The sequence below is a fragment of the Myotis brandtii genome, unplaced genomic scaffold (assembly GCF_000412655.1).
Source record: "Myotis brandtii unplaced genomic scaffold, ASM41265v1 scaffold82, whole genome shotgun sequence".
Lineage (NCBI taxonomy): Eukaryota > Metazoa > Chordata > Mammalia > Chiroptera > Vespertilionidae > Myotis > Myotis brandtii.
In genome coordinates this window covers 10,584,873-10,609,547 of record NW_005371324.1, presented here as the reverse complement: position 1 = coordinate 10,609,547, position 24,675 = coordinate 10,584,873, and the positions used below count along the sequence as shown (strand labels likewise).

At 35.8% G+C, this 24,675-nt stretch overlaps 1 protein-coding gene across 1 annotated transcript in view; it reads right to left on the bottom strand.

The window, feature by feature from the left end:
* Positions 1–24,675, bottom strand: part of TMTC2 (transmembrane and tetratricopeptide repeat containing 2) — a 423,041-nt gene that overhangs the window by 36,150 nt on the left and 362,216 nt on the right. Inside the window, exon 11 of the mRNA XM_005884159.2 lies at positions 13,598–13,661. Coding sequence (XP_005884221.1) covers positions 13,598–13,661 — 64 coding nt within the window. The remainder of the gene's footprint in view (positions 1–13,597; positions 13,662–24,675) is intronic.

Below are 24,675 nucleotides of genomic sequence, written 5' to 3'. Positions count from 1 at the left end.
TTACTGCTGCTATATGATGAGCACAATACAGCTTATGCCTAAACATTTAATGAATGCTAATGGCATTAACATATACATAATATATATTCATGATTAATATTTCTCCTTTTGAGCTATAGCATTAAAGGCTAACCTATAGCTACAACTAAAAATGTATTAAAATAAAAACTTGATATACATTTGATGGTGCTGCCTATACTATATCAAGGATCATTTAGCATTATGCACTGTCACTTTATTAAAAACATTTGGCTCAAAATAGGCTTTCAAAACTTGCAATAATGACTTGCCCTTTGATTGTCAAACTCCAGTGAGAGCGTGTATCAGAACGTTTGCCACTACTCCTGCCTCCGGTAAGGATTCCGACTTGTTCAGAGGCTGTTGCCAACACCTATCTGGCACAGCTGTGGTCATTTCCAGACTCTGGCATGTTCTAGACACTTTAACTGCCACAGGACGCACATGTTTGAGGCGGTAATAAATTTCCATTAAAACAGAGTTGAAAATTCAAACTGAGTTTTAAAAACCATTCAGTGTTATATCTTCATGCTATACGTCCTATTACCATATCCAGAAACTTCACTTTAGCTATATGAGAGAAGTATTAAGATCAGATAAATTAAGGACTAAAAGATCAATTATTAATTATTCAATAAAACCTTTTTGCAGTAATACTCTATTAATAAAACATTTTAAACAGTTAAAAATGTACAATCAATTTATCATATATCTAAGTTACTTTTTCTTTCAAAAGAAATTTTAAAGCAGAATGCTTTGTTTATATGTAGAGGAATTTTAGATTCCTGTGTATTTAAACATTTTGTACAGGACACGAAATCACAACAACCTTAATATATGAGTTTCTCACAAATATATCTCTAGCTCATAATAAACATATATAGTAGAAATAAAATAAAATCTGACATAATGCACCCAGATCATTCTACTGTAGCTCTCATTAAATTTTGCTTGCTTCAGTTTTTCTAAGGACTTCTCAAAGAAAAGGAAATACTATTTTAATGAGAAAACAAGAAACATATTTACTGTGTTTGCCTGAGTCAGTCCTGGGCAAAGTAATCAATACATTTTAAGCAATACAAAAATAATTAACTTTTTTGCTATGTTTCCTGAAGTCCCTAAACAGTCTTTGAAGACACAAGCAAGGTGATTGAATGCATACATTTTTAGGCACTGTTGTATAAACTGTGGAAGATGCAAACTTTCAAGAAACATAACCTAGATCAGTGACAGCGAACCTTTTGAGCTCGGCGTGTCAGCATTTTGAAAAACCCTAACTTAACTCTGGTGCCGTGTCACATATAGAAATTTTTTGATATTTGCAACCACAGTAAAACAAAGATTTATATTTTTGATATTTATTTTATATATTTAAATGCCATTTAACAAAGAAAAATCAACCAAAAAAATGAGTTCGCGTGTCACCTCTGACACAAGTGTCATAGGTTCGCCATCACTGACCTAGATAAACCACTCTTGAAAAAAAATGAAGAGCCCTGGACGGTGTTGCTAAATGGTTAGAATATTGACCTATGCACCAAAGGGTCTCAGGTTTGATTTCAGATCAAGAGCATGTACCTGGATTGCTGGAGGCAACCAATTGATGCGTCTCTCTTATATGAATGTCTCTCTCTCTCTCTCTCTCTCTCTCTCTCTCTCCCTCTCTCTCTCTCTCCCCCATTTCCCCCACCCCCTTCCACTTTCTCTAAAAAAAGAGAGAAAGAAATTCTTAGGTGAGGATTAACAAAAATAAGAAATAAAAAATAAAATGAAGAAACAATTAGATGCTAAACCTGCATCTGCTACATCTCTGACCAGGCAGGGATCACGAAAACCTCGCTTCTCATTATATCCCCGGTGCCTATTTTAGAAATTGACATATAATTGTTATTCTGCTTTTCTGGCTTTAAAGTGGGCCATTACCCTTTTCCAGTGTTTCTCCATCTGGGATCTGTAGACCACATGGGGTGGAGTGGATACAGGCATCCGTTCAAGGGTCTGCAGCTTAATCTCAAGATTTTGTCACTTCTCCACAAAATGACTTATATACAAACATTCTGAGTCACCACGTTTTTAATATGTTTTTATTGATATTTTTTAGAGAGAGGAAGGGAGAGGGAAAGACAGGAACATCAATCATGAGAATCACTGATCAGCTGCCTCCTGCGTGCACCTTTTGGTGATTGAGCCCGCAACCTGGGCATGTGCCGGGACTGGGAATTGAACCCATGACCTCTTGGTTCCTGGGCTGATGCTCAACCACTGAACCATACCAGCTGGGCCAGTCACCACATTTTAAACAAGAACTGTCCCTTGACTTCAGTGCCTCGGGTTCATTTGTGATCATTACTGAATTTTTGTAGGTAATCTTATACATGAAGCAGGGAGTTAAAAGCACAGATTCTAATACCAGACTGCCTGAATTTGTATTTTGACTGCACCACTAGCTTTCAGATACTAAACAAGTTATCCTGCCTCAGTTTCCCATATATAAAAATGGGGCAGAATTTAACTTTAATGTTTAACTAATGTAGATGTTGTTGGGCTGATATTTCCAACTTTTTTTTTTAAAAAAAAGACTATGCCCAACATCATGTTTATTCTTCTACAAGTTATAAAGACAGATATTCTTTAAGAAATAACTTATAATAGACAGGCACGTGAAAATGTGGACTTAAAATATTTATCAACTTTTAACTTTCTCAATATCACTGTTCCTGTTTAGGTGAATGCTCTGTTTTTTACATCATTAAATGTGTACGATAAAGGTTCCTAACTTTCAAACATGGGGACACAGTTTATACAAATTCAAAAGTAAATAAGTGGTTTGAAGACTGTTATGGTACTATATTGCTTAGGATATAAGCCATCATCTGTTTGCCATAAAAGTTTCCTACAAGTAGGAAATGTTTGGGAGTTACTGTCAATCAGTAAACTGGAAAATAAAGCGATAATGTCATATTTCTCAATGAAGGGAAAACGAAGCATATGTGCATGCCTCCAGTAAAGATTTCCAAGACTAATTAGTGTACATAATCCTCCTTGGGTAGAAAATAATTCATTCCATCCTCGAGCTCTGAGGGCTGTATTGCTCTCAATGCTAGCCTAAAAAAACTGTATCAAAAAGGAGATATTAAAGTAGAGAAAATTAACTAAATATAAGTGAGAAATTATAAATTCTAAATAAAAATATCTTTCTCCATAAGAAAATTCATAAGTAAACATATATGTCCATGTATTTAAGGTTTGTTTTTAAGTAGAGTGAGTAGAAATGAATTTTAAAAATCCTTGAGTCTTTCGTCATCTTCACATGGACAATTTCTCAAATAGTTTTTCTTCATTTCCAGTATCATTTTAATTATTATCTCATCATGGATAAAGATACATCAATGCATATTATGGGTTTATATATTATTGCAGGTCTGATTTGCTGAGAGTTGGATAGCATGATTGTGGTTACAAGTAAACAGTTGGAACAGATAAAACTTATGATTATGAAAATTTAATGAATAGTATAACCATTTGGGAAAAGACAGTTGAACACTGTTAAGAAAAAGGCAAAACCACCATTGGTTTCTGGAATTGTAATGGAAAACGCACTATATATTTAAGAGAAATAATTTGTCTCACAGGAAAACTAAATTAATATACGTTGAGGATTTTTATTGATTTGTTTTAGTGGGCTTTATTAGGATTCATATATAAATAACCAGTGAAAACTGCAATTGCAATAAAAAGATAAACTGTAGTACAAGTATAGATCTCATGGGGAAGATCCAGCTACTTACTATATTATTAAGTAGATAAGGAGAGAGTAACTCAGATTGAAAAAAAAAATGTGATTGATAGCAGTAGCAGTAATGCTCTGCATCTCTCCATTCTAGAACTTGCTGAAATCTAAATATCACACTATCAAAAACACAGCTGATTAGTTCTACACGTGTTTTAAGGGTCTAATTTTTTGTTATGAATTGTTGCAAGTAGTTTATTTATAATTTGGTAAGTTGTTCTAACAAATCTTTTCAAATTGCTTTTCTCTTTAAAATTCAACATTCCTAAGCTGAGCAACTTACTTTTCAAATGAGCGCTATACTGTCATTAAGTGACCACTTAAAACTCTCGTCACAAAATCTCTAATGGCACCACATCTGCCCTCTTTAACTCGCCATTTACTCCTCAAAAGGGCAATGTGCATATCCTGGAAAGCTGCATTTCTGGGAGCTATTTCAGTAGAGATCATTTTAAGAGATGAAAACAACATAGGAATAATAAGGGTTAGCCAAACGTAAGTGTCCTATTCTTAAATTGACTACTCTAGTTTTAATTCTTTTAAAATACATTTTTATTGGTTTCAGAGAGGAAGGGAAAGGGAGAGAAAGATAGAAACATTAATAATGAGAGAGAAACATTGACCGGCTGCCTCCTGCATGCCCCTTACTAGGGATTGAGCCTGAAACCTGGACATGTGCCCCGACCAAGAATCAAACCTTGACCTCCTGGTTCATGGGTCAACACTCAACCACTCAGCCACACCGGCTTGGCATCTAGTTTTAAGTTTTGATGGAACCACACTTGCAGGTCCAGGATCACATAAAACTATACCACTGTAGGCATGTGCTGGCACTTGATATCTAAACAAATACAGTCGATTATAAGACAATGACTGAACAATTTTGTAGCACACACATTTCTTTCCCTCTTAAAGCTGTCACTCTTTTCAGCTCTCTTCTAGACCTCGTTAGCAAAAACAATGCTGCAGCAATGTATTTAACCTAATTCTTCTCAAGTGATAAAGAGAAGCTCTTGATTATGACATGATCTAGTGATAAGAAGTGTAGCATTATAACAACCCAGTCTGGGAGAATAGTGTCATCAAGGATGAAAAAAGCTCTCCTTCACCAAGGGAGACAGGCTCCTCTGAACTATCATTTTGATGAGGCCTCATCCTTGGGGCTTGTCTGAGGCCTGCCTCACCCAGCTGCAGCAAAGACGCTGCTAAGTCAATTTAGTGAGAACACCCCACACCCCCACCTCTTGATATCTGATCAAATTCCCCACCCCCTTTGCTAACTGGCTATAAATCCCCAGCTGTCTGTGCTGTATTTTAGGTGGAACCCAATCTCCCCTCTTGCGGTATTCTTGACGCCTATCAAAATAGCCCTAAATAAAATCTTCCTTACCATTTAAAAAAGTTTCAGATTTTTTTTTTCATTAAGAAGGGCATAGAACTTTCAAGAGAAATTAATCTAGCAATTTATTAATTTCCCAGGATCTGTCTAACTTTTACTAGTCTTTAGGGTAAAGTACAATATAATTTTATCTGTTATTATAAATGAGGGTTTGGACAGATAATGAGAGTTAGGAATAGAGGAAAGGTGGGGCGGGGGGAAAGTAGATTTTTTACAGGAACGTTATAAGAGGGAGGGAATAAAGATTTACACACAAACACAACTTTTCGTTAATGTTGCAGTGTGGATTTAGAAAAACACAGTCCCATAGGCCAACTGAGGATCAGCAACATACATGTGTACAAGTAAAACAGAAATGGGGCAGGCCAGCTGTGGAGAGGACCAAAGGGGATTTTGAAGAAGGTGGTGACTGGGAGTGGGGGATGGGTCATCTTTCCCATGGTGGCAGCTCCCAGTCCACCCTAGCTGATACTTCCAGGTAGCCAGTGTTTTAGATTGGCTGAGTTTTCAAAGTGACCAGGAATCCACTTTCTCTGGAGGAAAAAGAACTAAATGTAATTTTAGTGTGTGGTCCCACAATTCAAACAATTATAGCAATAAATTCTGCAAAGGATACCCCCACAAAGAAATGTGAGTAAAAATAAATATGCTTGGAATCAGAGAACATAATGAAGTGGAATTTCCCAAAGGTTTTGATGGTTCACAACCTAAAGTGCTCAAGCTGATGTTCTTTATCCCCAAGAGCCACTTGAGTTCCTGTCCAGGCCTCCCATCTCCCCATTCTTTTTTGGTTATGAATCTAAATCACACACCATTCATACACAGATTTTGAAAAAAATAATGTTTAAAAACGATTGCTTGTGGGTCATGATGAATATCAATACCCCAAGGATAGAGAAACTGTAAATTCAGCTGAATTCAGCCCAACTATCTGATCCCAGTCTAGGCGACAAGCAGCCCAACCAACAGTTAGTGAAGAAGTGGTCTGTACTAACCATCTTAGTCTTCTAAGCATGAAGACTTACACAAGATGATAAACAGAATTAGAACAGTAACCACTTTAGAAATACATTTTTTCTGGTTTATCCAACATTTTCAAAATAGAAATACAATACAAAGCAACTACCATGTAAGCAGAGAGAAGTGAATGTACCAAAAATTTGGCTTTGGAACTTGTTAGAAGAAAAGAGCAGCAACATCTAAATAGTTTTGGGGGAAAGGCCTACAGTAGAAAGGAAATTAAAGACAGAGATGGGTGTGATGAGACTAAAATGGATCCTGACATAACTGAAACTCTCAGGGAAGTGAGCATCTGTCTTGCTGAAACTAGATGAGAAGAATTAGGTACTTGATTTCTACGGATGTGTGCAAAAATATACATAATATCAATGTGATGAAGCCTATTTATGAACTGAAATAGAGTAAGGGTTTGACTTTATTTGGGTATGTGTGAATAAACAGCAGTCGTATTTCAATGATATCTTTGGGCCTTTTTAATAAAATCAGGTAAAATGTGGGGCAAATGAATGGCAATTTCTCTCTTGATTGAAGCCTATTATTTATTGTGGGTTTCTCAGCTTACCTCAGTTTTTTTTCTAATGGTAAAATATATAGATGTATTTGAAACTGAAATAACTAGTGATGGTGGGAAATATATGTGCAAATTTTAAAACACAGTTTACTCATAAAATCAATCTGGTGATTCTGGGATCCATATATCATTAATGTCTGAAAGTCAAATGACACATGGTATGTCATTTTCCCACATCACAGAAACTTGTGGCAAGTTTTGGAAGAGGCCATATGGTTCTTCCTCTATTTACAATAGAAATGTGGTTTAACTGCTTCCCAGACAAATTATTAGTAACCCTGTCATTTTTTTCCAACAAAATGAAAATCTCAGTAATTTCCCCACTCCCCCAATCCCTTTTAAGGTCAATTCTCAATCTGTCCTGCTTAACTTTATTTTCATGGTCTCTTGTTGTAATTAGGGTTGAGAAATATCTTTCCCATCAGAAACAACTATAACTTACAATATTTTCTCTCTTCCATCACAACAACCCAAATAATTAATTCTTATCCTTTCCCCCCAGATTCCAGTCTTAGTGGTTATTTCTACTGCATAGCCATAATGCCACCACCGCATATTTCTATAAAAAGAGTAGTCCAGCCCTAACCGGTTTGGCTCAGTGGATAGAGCGTTGACCTGCGGACTAAAGGGTCCCAGGTTCGATTCCAGTCAAGGGCATGTACCTTGGTTGCGGGCACATCCCCAGTAGGGGGTGTGCAGGAGGCAGCTGATCGATGTTTCTCACTCATCGATGTTTCTAACTCTCTATCCCTCTCCCTTCTTCTCTGTAAAAAAATCAATAAAATATTTTTTTTTAAAAAAGAGTAGTCCAAATTGAAAGTAATATATTGTAGAATATGTGAACTATCTCCTAACACAGCTGTACTCTCTTATAGCAAGCTCATTTCTTCGAATCCCATATTTCTCATGCCGACCTTTTGACATATAATCATTGTTAATGAGCCCAAATGGATAACATTGGCTTTGATTTTATAATAATGCTCTGAAATAATTTATGCTCTAAGTGCCTTATATACATAAGATATAATGCCCTTATGTAATTTTCTACTGGATAATCTAATCATCAGAACACATTCCTCTTTACTTCATATATAATAGATGCACATGGAAGAACATTTAAAAAATATTATACATATTAGAAATATGAAGGGTGAATACAACATCTAACAAAAGTTGGAGAGCTGAATTAAAACCAGAAGTAACCCACCAGTGACTTCAGATCTTCACTTAGAATTATGACACAATGGCTAATGGCTTAATGCCATCCATAGCTCACAAAAATGTATTTCTACTAGCATTTATGTATCACACATAGATAATACAGGCCTATATCAAATATTACGTGCACTGAGCCTCAACACATCTAGCTGTCCACAGGTTTTTAATGTTGTCAATTTTGCCCTATTGCCACAAAATCATCCAATAACCAAATAATGATGATAAAAGTAATTTACAACCTAAGCTTACGTCCCCTCCATTTCTAAATTGTACTTTTTCCTTCTGTATCTTCATAGTCTACTTTTTCTTCTTCAGTCCCTGGGGAGTAAATGATCCTTTAAAAGCTTCAGTATTTCTTTTGCCTTCCTTTCTATTTGCACACATTTTTAATCTCATATCATATGTAGACACATACATACCCTAATACCTATCTTTTATATATACATATATTTAATATTTCTTTATACCCTGTCTCTTTCATTTACCTCCAAACTTATTCACAAAAAAACTTTATACTCTCTGCTCCCAATTCCCCATTTCCTTAAGGCCTTAATAACTCTGCCCATATCACTTGCATAAAACTGAACTTTTAAAGCTAGCTAATGTTGTCTTATTCTCTGAAGTCAATGAACTTTCTCAATCACCTTTAGCAGCAGTGGAAATTGCTCACCAACATTATCTCTATGCCTTGCCATCGTCTCCTGTCTTCCTACATTACATTCAAATGTAGAGATTTCCCAAGGGTTTGAAATGAACTTTCTTCTCTCCTGTACATTGGCTCAGAGCCTTCATGACCTTATCCTCCTCTGTGGTACTATCTCTTTTCTATAAATGACTTCCACAGCATTATCCCTAACTGTGGCCTTTCCCCAAAATGCTCACTTGAAAGGCACACCCATAGAAAATTAGAACATCCTACCTCTCACTCAGAATCTGCTTGGTGAAAACATAACAATTCCTTCTTGAAATAAACACACCCCTCTATCCACCCTGTTTCCATTTAGGGTATCCCCCCACCAAGTTATCTAAATTCAAAATTTTAGAACAAGGCATTGGGCCAACTCATTTTCTTACTCACATCCTATCAAATAATCTGCTATTGCCCCTGCATGATCTTTTCTATTCCAATGTGTTTCCAAACTTTAGAATCTATTATACCTTCTGCCTATGCCATTATAATGACCTTTTACTTGGTTTTCCTAAGGCTGCATTTCTCAATTCTACTTTCCCATATGCACCATATACAGAGTGGGGCAAAAGTAGGTTGTCAGTTGTTCATATGGAAAATAATGCAAAAATTAATAAGTAGTAATACAAGAATAAACTCTGTTTCATGTACTCACAACTGTAAACCTACTTTTGCCCCACCCTGTATTCATTACATCATATAAATGGTTATCTTAAATTATCACTTTCATTATGCCATTCTGTTTAACACAATTCTGGAATACAAACTCCTAATTCTTAGTATGCTACTTATGACTTTCATTTGGTTCTATCATAATTTCCAGTTCTGTTTTCCCTGCCCCTTCCTCTCTGGCTCTCAAAGTTGGCAATATAAACCATATCTGCTTATTATTTCTTGGATATAGCTCATCCTTTCTGAGCTCAATCTCCTTGTTCATGTATATGCCTCAGACTTCCAGAACTCTCTCTTTTCTCCTTCTTTTGCTAAAATCTTCACCTATAAAGATCCTGTCATTTCAAGATTCTCTAAGCTTCCCACCTATGGTCTATGCCTTCTAGGATCAATCAAGCTGAAAGTAATATCTCTCTTGTGCATTTCTCTAGTACCTAGTTTATATCCCACAGAAAGCACTTACTATATAGTATTATTAATTGCCCAGGTGTTTTCTCTTCCACTCTCTCCCCACATTACATAGTATATTTCTCAAGGTCAGGGTTAATTTTTCATAACTTTTTAATCCTACTGCATTTGGTATAGAGTCTTGCTCAAAGCTGGAACTTGATTTAAAAAAGAAGTCACATGAATTTAGACTAAAACAATTACATCTAGAAGAATAGAAGCTATATAAACCTGGTCATTAGGAATTACTCCTTTCTAACTCTAGAGTTTACTAAAGTGGGTGACTTTGTGCTATGCAAATTATCCATTCTTTTTATTTAGAAATCCATATGTTAATGCAGAATTTGGCTTGAGTCCCACAGGAAGAACAAAACCATTTCATTTAAATGTTCCCTCTAGTCCTCAAGAGTCAGCATTTTTTTATGTGCATAAGTGGGAGAGAAGACAGAGGAACAGTGTTATGTTTTCAAAGTAACTTCTACCGAAAGATCAATTTTCTTAAATAAAACAACACTAAAAATAAAAAAAAAAAACTCAAAATGGCTATTTTGGTAGAGTTTTCCCATTATAGAGATATACTTAAATATAATATAAGGTTTAATTTTACAGCACCCCCCCCCAAATCAAATAAATTTTTAATAGGGACATTTTTATAATAAATATATTTCTCTGTGTACTTCAGTAAATGGCAATGTATTGAGTATCCCTGTTGAAGAGACAATATCAGAATCTAAAACTTAAAATTATGTGTTTCTGCTAATTCAGATTTGTTTTATTATTTCAGATTTTGATCAATGGAATTCTTCTAAGGAAATTTTATAGAAAACTATGGCTTTTGTAGAATAGAAAAATTAAATAAATTCATTATGGGACATCCTGAAGAAATGAAATAGGTATTTTATTAAGAGAGAAATATATCCCAAAGATAACCAAGAATCTTTTTAATAAGACGATAAGTGGTGTGCACAAGGATTACAGCCACGTAGTTTACTTTGTATAATCATGATCTGACATGAGCCTGGCTAAAACATCCACAGAGACCCCACATACAACTACTGATTGTTGTAGTTGGACTTTTAAACAGTGGAAAGAAATGCTTTATGAAAAATAAGAGTAAGAGTAGATTATCGTGTAGACAACAAAAATAGAGGAGATAGTGAAACTACTTAAATGTGGAATGGGAATTGAGATCTGTTTTGTTATGTTATATAAGTAGGCAACTAAAATTTATTAAGTTAAGGCATAGAAACGACAATGCTTTTATGACAAAGTGAATAAACAGCTATGAGCAAGAGAAATGTTAGATGAATACCTTAATTTAGATCAGATGCTAACTGCTAATAAATCATTACATGGCTATTGTTTAAGTAGATCTCTTCATTTCAGAGGAAAAATGCACTGTATTTTATCAGTCTTGCCTTGGTGACATCTCACTTCCCTGGATTGCATACAGAAAACCAAAACACAATTCTTAAAACAGATATGGAAAGACCACATCTGTAGATCCATTGACTGTAACACCATTTACTTACTGTTAAGTATGAACTTTGTATTCTCTCCAAGTCCATAAAATAATTTATCATTACCAGATAAGGGAAGTATCATTTGAATAAAAGCATTTTTCAAGTGCAGTCTGTACCACATTTATGAAGTAACTTTTGAGAGTTTCTGAAAAAAAAAATGGCTTTGAGTTGGAGATTAAATATTGATTTTATGATTTGGCTAGTCATTTAAAATAAATAATCTCATAAATCAGGCTTAAATCTGGGGTTCCTCAGCATCTTTAATTTTTTAGGTCAGGTCAAATAGCTCAGATAGCTCTTTCCCACTAATCCACTATAATATGCTGAAGAAGATCTTTTGATCAACCACTTAACAAAAATAAAAGTGACACTCAAGTGACATACTCAATGAGTAAAGGTTAAACTTAACATCATTTATTATGTACATTAAGAGCAATATATTAGGCAATGTAAAGAAAATAAAGAAAAAAGCAAGAAAAGCAAAAAACCTGATTCCTGTCTTCAATTAAGTTATAGTAAGTTTAAGTCCTCAAATTTAACCCTTTTCTGAGAAATGCCACATAAAGATGCCCAACTCAGGCATTTACAAAGCTATGCCTTTAGCAAACCTCCCCCAGAACCTCCTAACTCCCTTTTCCTGCTCCACTTTTCTCCAAAGCACTTATCACTGTCTGACATGCCATACCCATCTGCTTCTGCTCCATCGCCTCAGCCTAGGTTGTAAGCTCCCAACAGGCAGGGACTCTTGTCAGTTTTGCTCACTGCTGCGCATCCAGTGCCTGGAAAAGTGCTTGGCACTTAATAGGTATTCAGTAAATATGAGAAGACCATTCTTATTTTGGTTTCCTAGACTTGTGGCCTGCATTTCCTCTCTAAGTGTAAGTGCATTTTTCTATCAAGCTTTCTCTTATGCACACAGTAGCCCAGGTTTCCATGTGATTCTACTTCTTGGGTGTGAGAGAGAATGAATGTCTTCCGAGCTTCAGCAGAATGGGGATAAAGCAACTACCCATGGGTTGTTGTGAGAAATGAATGAGGGAATTCATAGGAAGGACTTAGCACAATGTCTGACACATGAGAAGTGTTCAATAAGTGTTAGCTGTTATCGTTCCTACCATTACAGCTATTAAATTATTCTCTTCTGTTACAGCTCACCACTTCTTAAAAGTACCTCATGATTAATGAAACAAAGGACTTTTAGATTCAGGGCTAAGTTTGTATGTGGTTGAATCTCCTGAAAAAAACCTACTTCCTGGGTGGGTTGCTTTCAAGAAGCATTAAAGCTTCTTGTTGTGCTCCCACAGGACTGTAGGTACCTCTCTATAGGAATCACCACACTGTACTGCAATTAGCTGATTATGCTCAGTCTTCTCTGCTACATCGTGTGGTCTTTTAGGGTGAGAAATCTTTGTATCCTATCACAAAGTGGGCATTCTATAGATGTTTGTTTGCCCAATAGATGAGTTACTGTACAGAAATGAGACGGATTTCATTTGTAGTCACATCACACATGCACTTTCATTACAAAATTACATTTCTCAAAAGATGGTGTAGATTCAGAGAGCAGGATAGAGGTCTTAGTGTCAAATAGTGATGCAGAGAGCAGAGTGGAGTGTGTATGAGAATAAAAGTAATGGAATGGAATTCAGTGATGTGCTGTGAATAAAAAGTGCTTAGAAGACCAATACAAAACCCATTCTTATTTTCTCATAAGTGGTTCCTCTATTTCAATAGTAATGACCTAATTTATATCCATCTTACTTTATGGAAGTGTGACTACCCAGGGAAAAAGTCAAATAAAAACATACTTGATAAAGTTGAAAAGCACAGTTATTAGAAATTAGGATCGTGGAATATGAAAAAGGCACACACCTATTTGACTATATGTAAGAATCAAAAGATACTTACGAGGTTCGAAAGTTGTTAGATATTTAACACGACAACAAACAAACTTCTAAGGAAACTAATTTTAAAAGTCTTCCAAATGCAAGTTATTTAGAAATGCTAACACCTGTATTTTGATGATAAAAATTTATAATGCTTTATGCAAGGTAGAAAATAGAAATCTGTACCTCTGGGAAAAGAAAGAAGGTTGAGATTGGCAAATTTTATTGTTGAATTAGCCATTTAGTTGGTATTCAGAATAAAGGATCAGAGAGAAAACCCAGTATCAAGAGGCATCTAGTCTATAACCATCTCATGCTGTGAGTCTGTCCCTGTAAGTAATGCTTCTCATCAAGAAAGTACTTACATTGGGCCTCAGCCTGGCTGCCAGATCATAATACTTCTCGGCTGCTTCATTGAGGCTGGCCTGTCTGTTAAAGAAAAAAAAAATCAAACTACATAATTTATTTTAAAATTGCAGATAAGTGAGCAGAATCATCATGCAGCAAAGTAATATTAACTTCTAAAAAATTACAATCACACCAATCAAATAAGTTGCCTAAGTAGAAAAATGCCATTAAAATATTAATGCATGGCCCTGGCTGGTTTGGCTCAGTGGATAGCATGTTGGCCCATGGACTGAATGGTCTTGGGTTCAATTCCAGTCAAGGGCATGTACCTCGACTGCAAGCTCAATCCCTGGCCCTGGTCGGGGTGAGTGCAAGAGGCAACCAATCAATGTGTCTCTCTCACTTTGATGTTTCTCTCTCTTTCTCTGTCTCTCCCCCTCCTTTTCACTGTGTCGGGTGAGGATTAACAACAACAAAAAAATAAATACATGAAATGTACTTGTCATTGTCTTTAAGGCATTATAAATAGTATCTCAACACAGTCAATATTATTATTTCAAATTTGTAATTAGGAATTAGAAATGTTATTTTTGTTTCCCAAGCTAACCCAAATAATATGCTACAGAGGTGGGATTCTTTAGCTTCAACATGATGTCCCAGAAAAAATCTTAATTTTTAAAAATAAATTGTCAAAGTTAATCATGAGTTGCTTGTTTTATAAAAATAGTGAATATTTGCAAGTTGTTTTTTTTTTAAATCCTGTATCTATCTACAAAGCCACTTTCTTTCCAATTTAGGAGGAAACCCTTCCACTGTATGTAGCCTACAGGAAAAAAAAATGCCAGCTTCTCTCTCTCTGTGGTCTTAGGCCGCCAGGCTGGGCATATGACACAGCCTCAGCTAGCTGGATGTTCTTGTTTGGAAGGCTTTCATTTCTGAGTGAGTGACAGAAAGATGAAGGGATGGCTAGAGCTCACTGACAATGGTGGAAGCCATGGGGCTATGTCCTCATTAGACTCTTTCGGTAAAGAATTGCTTTTGGATATCCTGAATCTTGATCTCTGGGGCTACCTTGTTTCCTCATACTATGTTTTTCAGCCCATGTTGAATTCAGTAGTGCCCACAGCCTTCAGATTGCTAGAGTCAGTTTCTCTTTATTACTAACAAATACCATGAGTGGCACAGTTGACTTCTACAAATAAGACGCACACTGAATTTTATACATGTTTATGCATTGTCTAGTCTTACAATTCACAGCAAACCCCTACATTCAGCCATGTGGTTAGCAGAATAAATAAAATGCTGGCATCCTGAGGAAGCCCAGCCAATTAGCCATCAAAACAGTATGTTTTTGATCATGTCATGTTACTTCAGAAAACCTTCAAAGATGATAGATTGTAAGAGCTAGAAGCTCTTGCAGGCTGTGTTGTAATCTGGTGACCATATTTGAGGGATGCAAAAGAAGTGCTATAGAAAAGTATCAATTCAACTTCAGATGATCAACTCCAACTACAATGTGAACACAGTAGTATAAATGGATTCTGGTCCTACAGTTACTAGTAAATGCAGTAGCGTTCTCTTGAAATTGTGATGTTAAGAAGCCCTTGAGATAAGAAGATGGCAGAGTCAGGAATAAAGAGGAGAAGCAAACATTAACTTTCTCAATTACAAAACCACATTCAGGTTTTAAAAGAGAAGGCTAACTAGTCACACCTATAAAATTGAATTTGCACTTTGGTCAAGCCAAATAAAAACTATAAAGACATACCCCATGCAACCATATAAATTATAGAAATAACTGAAGATAACATGTCTCTGGAGAGAAAGACATACTTTTCTAATTTTTAAAGGAGAAATAATTAGAAACACTGCTATTTTTAATGGGGTTACAGAGAAAGTAAAAACCCTTGACCTAAGGCTCTACTGGACTCATGACATGTTACAACGTGCTGTTGCAATTTATAGTCTCATAAACGTTGAAGTTCAATTTCAATATGTCAAGAAAAGTACTTCATTCTAGTATGAAAGACTAAAATTTCCCTCACTAGGGTATTTAATGAAGGTCCCCTCCACCGACTTATAGAATCACTTTGGTTCAGATTCATTTGGAAATTTGAACCAGAATTCATTAGGTCATGCCCTGGAAGGGTTTTCTCCAGGGGAAAATAAAAGGCATGGAGGTAGGAAATTAGAGTAACTTAATACTACAAAGAAGTAATTTACTTTGAAGAAAAATCAACCCCGTATATGTTTAACATAGAAGGCATAGCTACCAATTATATTCATTTATGAACATTCAAATTCATGAGGTAGATAAGGATCAAAGGAGAAACTGAGAAACTCACTAGATGAAATGCCTTTAAAACAATAATCAACGTAAGTAAAAAAAAAGTTTCCCTCCCCCAAAATATTCTTATTCGTTTTTAAAGTCTTTATTGTCTTCAGTGGTTTAATTCCCAAAAGACATTACTTTAGAAAACTTCATTTAGAAGACTTAGTTTCTTAAGCAAGAAGTAAAATTGATGATATGCCAATGAAATAGAAAAAAAGTAGAATTTATTAGGTTTGTCATATAACTGAAAATTAATTTTTACTCTAGGACTTCTAATATTAAATGGTCTTCATTGACTACTAGTCAGCAGGCATTTATGACAACACATGGCAAACAGGGAAAAGAGTATGTCAGTTCTATAAATGTACATTTATATCTGTTTCATTCTCTGGACAAGAGAACTCATGAGGAACTGTCTAAGGCAGCCGTGGGCAAACTACGGCCCGCGGGCCGGATCCGGCCCGTTTGAAATGAATAAAACTAAAAAAAAAAAAAAGACCATACCCTTTTATGTAATGATGTTTACTTTGAATTTATATTAGTTCACACAAACACTCCATCCATGCTTTTGTTCCCGCCCTCCGGTCCAGTTTAAGAACCCATTGTGGCCCTCGAGTCAAAAAGTTTGCCCACCCCTGGTCTAAGGTCTACTTTATAGTGTAAGCTGTATTTCATACTCCCCTCTGCAACAAGTATCCTAGAAGCGCTTAAAACTGAATTGCAAAGATGACAGAATCATTAATCAACATTTGAAAACTGAGGAAATTAGAACTATTCTGCCAGTTGCTTAGAGGATCCTAAGGACTCCTAATTATAGAGAACCTCACCCACGGGATTTTTAGAGAGTGATTTCAGGACCACTGGGATCAAAGGATTTAATCAAAGGTGATACAATATACTTTTCCTGGATAACAATAGCATTTCTTTCTTTACTATGTCTTTTCTGGAACAGAAAATTTCTAAAGTTGCTACTTATGTGTCATTTCTATTACAGGTTATTAAAACGAGGCTTAGAGAAGATGATGATTTTCCTAAGCTTATACAGGGGTAGGTGGTTGAGCTAGATGGGAGTCAAGGCCTCCACACTTAATGTCTGAACCATAAAAACATGCTGGTATCTTTACACACACAAAGATGTAGCACAATAATATGTGGTATATTGTTCGGTGGCAGATGACCACGACCATTCCTACATCAAACACTAAGAAAGGAGAAAAAACAACGTGCTTTTTATTATTAGGTTTAAAACCCATAACTTAAATGTAAGAGATGAGATTTAAAAAGGGGAGAATAGCTCTGGCTGGTATGGTTCAGTTGGTTGAGCATCATCCCGTGTACCAAAAGGTCACTAATGTTTTTCTTTCCCCCCTCTCCCTTCCTCTCTCTCTAAAAAAAATCAATAAAAACATATTTTTTAAAAAAGGAAATGGAAGAATATGGAGAACATTTGCAGTCTCAGGTTTTACTTCCTGCCTAACTCCATCTTCCGAATTGAAAGAAGTGAACCTCACCAGACCAAATTGAGCAGAGTACAGTTTTAAGAACAGAGTGAAATGTACTATTCTGTTTTGCCCCATGGTCCTCACCTTCTCCCCAAAACAGGGAAGGGTAAGAACTCAGGGTAAAAACAAAGAAATAGGGAAGAAGGAAACACAAGAACAATGCTGAGTGCTCACTTTCTTTCTACCAGACCTCCTTTTTTTTGGGGGGGGGGGGGGGGGGAATCTCATTTAAATAAAGAGGGAAACCATAAATTTCCTATATGTCCAAGTAGAAGACTCAGAAGGTGGGTAAAGGGGAAAGCAGTTAGCTTTGCCAAGAGATGTCCTACGCCAGATGTAGACAACCTTATGTGTTAGCCATAACGCATTTCAAAAGTAAATGATGAGATTGTAAGAAAAATCACTTGTACCAAGAAGCTACACTGGGTCCAGATGAGTGACTATCCCTATCTAACATGCCACCCTAAGCGTCAACAGTACGTCCCATATGTACAGAATAAGGATGTAATCATTATGCCAACAACAACCTCAAATGGAGGCTTCTTTCTTATTTCCAACACTTGCCAAATCACATATATAAGGCCCTCCCCCTTTTCACACTATATGTGATCTCTCAGGGCCAGGAGAGGTAAGGAAGTAAAAAGGCCCTAGATGGTTTTTGTAAATTGGGCTATGAAGTAAATAATGAACCTTGAACCCCCCACCCAATTCACTGGATTGAGCTGATTATATTTTAAAAGTCTTTAGATTCAGTTTTTCTGCCATCAGTGAAAAAGTAGCCTCAGAGTGAAAACATATGGTAACAAAATTCACAAACAAATACTATTTCTAATTATTATAGAATTCCATTTTTGCACGTGGAACTATAAAACTTACATCTGTTAAAAATATAGAAATATAATTCATATATCTAATTCCCCTCTCTGGTGTTATTTCATAATAGAAAATTATTTTTTTAGAACATAGGTTTATGGTCCAATATTCTTACAAGTAGAGATGTATAAAAGAAATTTTGGAATCAGTTATGTTATGAAACAGCAACTTAATATACCCTGTGAAATGTTTTAGGAAAATCTGATTAAAAGAATCACTTACAATTACCTACATTTTTATGTATTCCATGAGAATTATAAAATTAAAGCTTGCTAAATTTAAAATTACTTCCTTGAAATATAAAAAATAAAAACTCTAGTTGCATTGAGAAGACTCTCTTTAACTACAGTTATTAATAGTTGTGAATTATTAAATTTGAATTAAAAATCATTTAATGTATTTAATAACCACTGTATGACTCATACAAAAGAATATTTTATTAAAGTCTTTGTGATTATTTTCAAGGGTAACTTATGAGCATTTTTTTACTAGACAGCAGTTTGTTCCTATATCATGAAAGTAGAATGAAACAGTAGCTGAGGTTTCCTGGGTTCTTGCCAACTGCTAACCTGACATTTAGCTTTAACTTACCCAGAGAAGCACTAAATTTTAATTCTAGTTGATAACTTGTACAGTAGAACTAGAAATAGAACTGAAATGAACGAGGACATAAAAATGTACGGGAAATCTTAAAATAGCAAAACCAGAGTCACACGTATATACAAACAGTGGAGCAGAAAAGATCTTTGTAACGAAACTCAGAATATGTTGTTTATGACCACCAAGCCTTCTTAAATGAAAATTCTCCTCAGTCAAGACATCAAAAATGGCTTTATAACCTGTAGGTATCTGTCTCAGTTCTAAACATAAAAGACGGAGAGGTAAAGCAGAAATGTAGCAATTACCATGGTATAGAGGAAAAAACTTTGCTGATGGTAAAATTGACAAAAGATCCCTCTGAGTTAGATATTTCTTGATGCCTCATGAATATTTGAGCCCATTCTTCCATGGCCTCAAATATGTTAAGGCTCCTAAGAACAGGTTAAGCCTATCTTAGAAAGATTACATAACAAAAAGATACTGAAAAATAAAAAGGAGGAAATATGTATTGGCAATGTCAAATATAATATTCATAAAAAGTAAATTACTGCTTATATTCAAGATGTAATGATGGGGAGAAGGAGTTAGGAGGAGTGAAAAGAAGAAAGCCAAGATAGAACTTACATACAGGGGTGGTCCAAGAACCACCATCATAAGCATCACCTAGAACCTCTTAGAAGGGCAAAGCCTCAGGTACCACCCAAACATACTAAATCAGAATGTGCATCTTAACAAGATCCCTAGGTGATTCGCATGCACATTAATGCAGGAAAGGCACTGGGTTAAATGATACCCACCTTCAATCGCAACTGCCACTCTTTGCTTTAAAAACCTTACAACCCTTTTCAAGCTAGTTGAAATAAGCCCCTCTTGCCCAAAAGTTGGCAGTGAAGTACAGTTTAAAACTGGAACACCCAATGACTGCTCAAGAGGTCTTTGGTAGTTTGGGAGGTGTTAAAGGAGAAAGTATATGGCCTAGAGGGCCTTGGAGTTATATATATTTCCAACAGCTTCCCCAACCCCCACACACCCCACACACACTCCCGATCTCCTTTGACAAAAGGATCTGATTTTATTCCTTTCTCACTGAAGAAATTTCAATTTTATGTCACTTGCAGTGAAATGTATTCAGAAATTAGTATATTTTAATTTTATATTTTAATATAATTAATTACATAAGAGTGTATTATTTGAGTATGGAAATGGAAAGATAATTCCTTGTCATACATTTACTCTGCTCACTAGAAATTATGGCAATAATGGGAGTCAGGTGGGGCAGTGCAGTTTTGCTCTTCTTCCTACCTCAGGGAGAGGTCATGACTTGGGCCTGTAGGCCTGGAAAAAAGGTATGTGCACACTTATCTCAGCTGTGTGTCCTCTGTCCGACTCTACACCATGATGGTACTTCTAAAAGCTTAATATCCCTTTGAGAGTAAAATCTTGGAGCTCTCTCTCCTATGACTATAAATCTATTTTCTAAAATTTATCATAAAGAAATAATGGGAGGATCTTGCTATTTAGGATTTATACACAGCTGATAACCTGCTATTCTCCATAGATCCTTTCTCCATTAATAAATTCGAGAAGCACAGCTTCTAGTCAGTCACCCAGTTATAAAGACAGGAGAAAACCAAAGGGACCCAAGAAGCCAGCATGATACTCAGTCCGAGTGCACTAAGTTTACATCCCAGCTTTACCAACTGTGGGAAATGCCGACTCTCTTGGAGCCTCAGTATCTTCATCTGTAAAATGAGAATATTACTGTCCACTTTGCATATGTGGAATTATAACTTGTCAGATGTAAATGCAAAATATGGTGTCAGGCAGAAAGGAGATATTTTAATAAATGCTACTTTTGTTCTTCTCTTACGATGTAGGTAGATTAAAAGCAAGTAAACAAATAAGGATAAAAAATAACTTTCCACCAGAGCCCAGGAATGCTGTGAATCAGGTGAAGTTTTTAGTGCCTCTAGATTTCCTCTCAGTTATCAAATATCTTTGTGCTCTTTCTAGCTTCCAGTTCTGGGAAATACTGAATCAATCCATTCATACAAAATGCTTCTAATGGAATAATTGATTCAATACTTTTCTCTCACAACTCTATAGACATAAAACTCTACTGAGTTCTAGCATTTTAAATTCCTTTGATATTTTCCTTTGATGATAAGCAATCTGCTTTCTATAATGCTCTCATCTGGAAGCATCCAGCACTTTTTCCATTTTATTTGAAGTACTAAAAATGTCAACAAGTATAGTCAACACTCATTATATGAGGCCACTCAACATCTGTGATCACCCTCCCTATAAATATGTTGGGTAATGAGGCACAATGTGGATCCCACCTTCCCAAGCAACACAGAAGCTAGAAATCCCCTCACCTTCCCACTTTCTTCAAGCCAAGGTTCCAGCACATAACTCAGGTTCCACCAGTCAGAAGCAACCTCAAGAGAATGGAAGCAGGAAGCAAGCATAATGGGGAAGGAGCTGCACTCAGGAGAATCATCTTTTAGTGAATGGGGCACTCACTCTGCGAGGTTCCTTGTGGGTGATGGTGGCAGAGCTCTGGACTTGCTGCTCAGCCCCAGAGAAAGCAAGGCGGTTGACTATGTCTGGCTGAGTAGATCATTCTCAATGCCTATGAGAGAGTTTGGGGCTATAGAATACTCTTTAATAAGAGTATTTATTACTGGCAAGAATGAATTCTTTAGTTTGCAACAAAAACCATGACCCATACATAAAGACAAGTTTAGGTACAGATCTATTTTCATTAATTTTGCTTTCAATATGATGATTGAAGGCCTTCATCCTCTCTTAGAAATTTTCTCTATTTGTTGATAATTGCTTATCTGCTCTATGCTCTTCTTTGGAAATGTTCTATTTACATATACAAAATATGTGCATATGTAAATTTATATATAAATATGTAAATTTAATTGTATATACATATTAACATATACATATAATAAAACTATATAGCAATACTACATACATACTATGTATATACTATATATAAATGTGTATAACTATATATGCATACCTGTACACTATAAATAATTAGGGAAACATATACAATTATGAATGTGCATGGTGTTCTCAACCTATCCTCTAATCTTTTATTCTTTCAGTTATCATTTTCATTTCTTTAGTATTTTCCATCAATTTCTTGGGAAATACTTCTATTTAAATTATCAGTCAAATAGCTGTAGCTTGCCTCCACTGCAGTCATAAATTTGGAGATCCTATTAATCTCTTAGCCATCTTTCCTGATGCTGTATTGTTCCTCTTTCCAACTACTAATTTTATTTTCATAGGTATACACTGTATCAGTTAGGATAGGTTAGATTACACTGTAGTTAATAAACACATCCCAAATCTCCGTAAATTAAGATAACCAAGTTTATTTCTCATTCTAAGCAGGTGAGAAGGGAGGTTTGTCTCCCTATGACCATTTCACAATTTCCAAGTCAGAAAAAGGGGAAAGCACTGACTCTTACATCATGTTCACACACATTCAATGACCAAAATAAGACCCATGAAGGTCTTCAACTTTGAAAATGGCAGCCAAGTGCAATCCTATTGTATTTCTCGAAGGTAGAAGGCCAAACATGTTGGGTAAAGAGCACTAATACTTCCACACCACAAAGTGTTCTTGCGACTCATCTTGCTATCATGAATAATAGATGTTCTAAGTGGTTCTTATGTTTTTAATATAAATCTCACTGCTTCAGTGAGGGCCCTTTACTTGGATACATCTGATTTGTCATCTTATCTGGACTGCCAAATTGAAATCATGTACTTCAGAACTTTCTATGTACTTATCCTACAGAGAAAGATTATTATCCATTATTGAGAGTTGAAATAGGTCTGTTACAAATTTCTCAAGTTGACGGTCCCATAAGATAAAGATTTTCCCCTTGATGGGTGGCCCCAGGCCCTCTCTTCTCTTCCAATCTCATCTCATCTGTACAGAATAATTGTTTTTTGCATTTGGGATGAGCAATTTTTTTCCTCATTAATAGATTATTTGGGTTATTTTATTGGGAATTAGCCAAGCAAAGGGAAATTAAATGAGTCTCCTCAAACCATATCTTGAACTATAAATTTCCTAAATTGCTGATTTTGAATGTCAGGTCAACCATTAATCCAGCTAACCAAGACATAACCAGGAAGTCATTTGTCCTTTCCCTCATACCCAATTGGTCACCAAATTTTGCCAATTTTGTCTCCTAAATATCTTGGAAAAGAACAGAGATCTTGGTAGAAGAATTTATATCAAACTCAACTCATAACAATTTTGCATCTCCAGGGGAATTTCTATATGTTACATTAAATAGGCAAAATCTTAATAGCTAACAATTTTAATAAGGCTGAATTCAGGGGAAATACCAATAAGTGTTCTTACTTCTTTCAGCAAACCACGTCCTAAATGTTCTTGATTATAATAAGAGGTTGGACAGGAAGCACTCAAGAAATAGTTGAATTTGACTGAATCAAAAAACAGAAAAGCTAAGTGAAAATATTTTGGGGGAGTGCCACTAAGTTAAGTAGAAGAATATGGCCAGGCTGCTGTGGTCATACTTGCAATCAATACATATTGAGAGGTGCTGACTGGCTACAACTTATTGAGGAATGCAGAATGCAAAAAGTTAGAGAGATTCTGAAAAAGAAATCATAAATATTCCTACATTGCCAAAGTATAACAAAAACTTTCCATTGGTTTCTAGCACTATGGTAACTAAGGAAAAGTTACAAGTAATATATTTAACAAGGACATGTTTTATAATATCCTTATAATGGGTTTCCATTGGTAGACCTTGAATTTCTGAAACTGATTTAATATGTAGCAAAAGGCCTTATTCATGAAAGTATCTATTATGATTAAGATGAATTAGCCTATAGAAACTTGCATTCCTATCTTTACAATTTTTTTGTGTGACTAAAAGCATAGTGCTTTATTCATGAAGAACAAAAAGGTCCCCCTCATGCAGTAGCTAACCTTGTCATGCAAATTAAGGTGTCTTTAACAAATTATTTTTCCATTGAAGGTTCTTGCAAATTGGCAACAGTTTATTTTATAAATATAGAAATAGTCAATGGAATCCTGATATCTCTTTGTAGATATCAGCTTTAGGAATGTTAAATATTGATGTAGAGTAAGGGCATTCAAAAAGAAAACTCATAGTACACTCTTTCCTTTTAAAGAGACTTTGAATTTCTTATTTAAAACAAAAAAATCCAAGTAGGAAGCCACTGAGTTACAGTTATCATAACAATCTCAAATTATAACTCTAAAGTAATCTATAAAATTTGCTTTACATATTGGTTCCTGGGGGACAGGTAGAAATATCTATCCTATCTAATAATAGAGAAACATGGTAATTAACCATAACTAAGCTACCCTTCCCATTGGCTAATCAGCGAGATATGCAAATTAACTGCCAACCAAGATGGCGGCCGGCAGCTAGGCAGCTGAAGCGAACAGGAGGCTTGGTTGCTCCAGTGATGGAGGAAGCCAAGGTTCCTCGCCTGCCGCTGCCAGCCTCTGAGCTGCACTCTAAGAAACAATGTTGCAATTATAGAAGCTAAAAAAACCCAGAAACCTGCTTTCAGCCAGCCGGGCCTCAGAGCTGGAGTTGCAACAGTGTTTCAATTATAGAAGCCAAACAAACCCAGATACCTGCTTTCAGCAGCCGAGGTCTCAGAATTGGAGCCGAGCCTCAGAGCTAAAGCCGGCTCTCAGTTCCAGTGACAGCCATAGAAGGTAAATAAATCCCAGAATAAAAAAAAA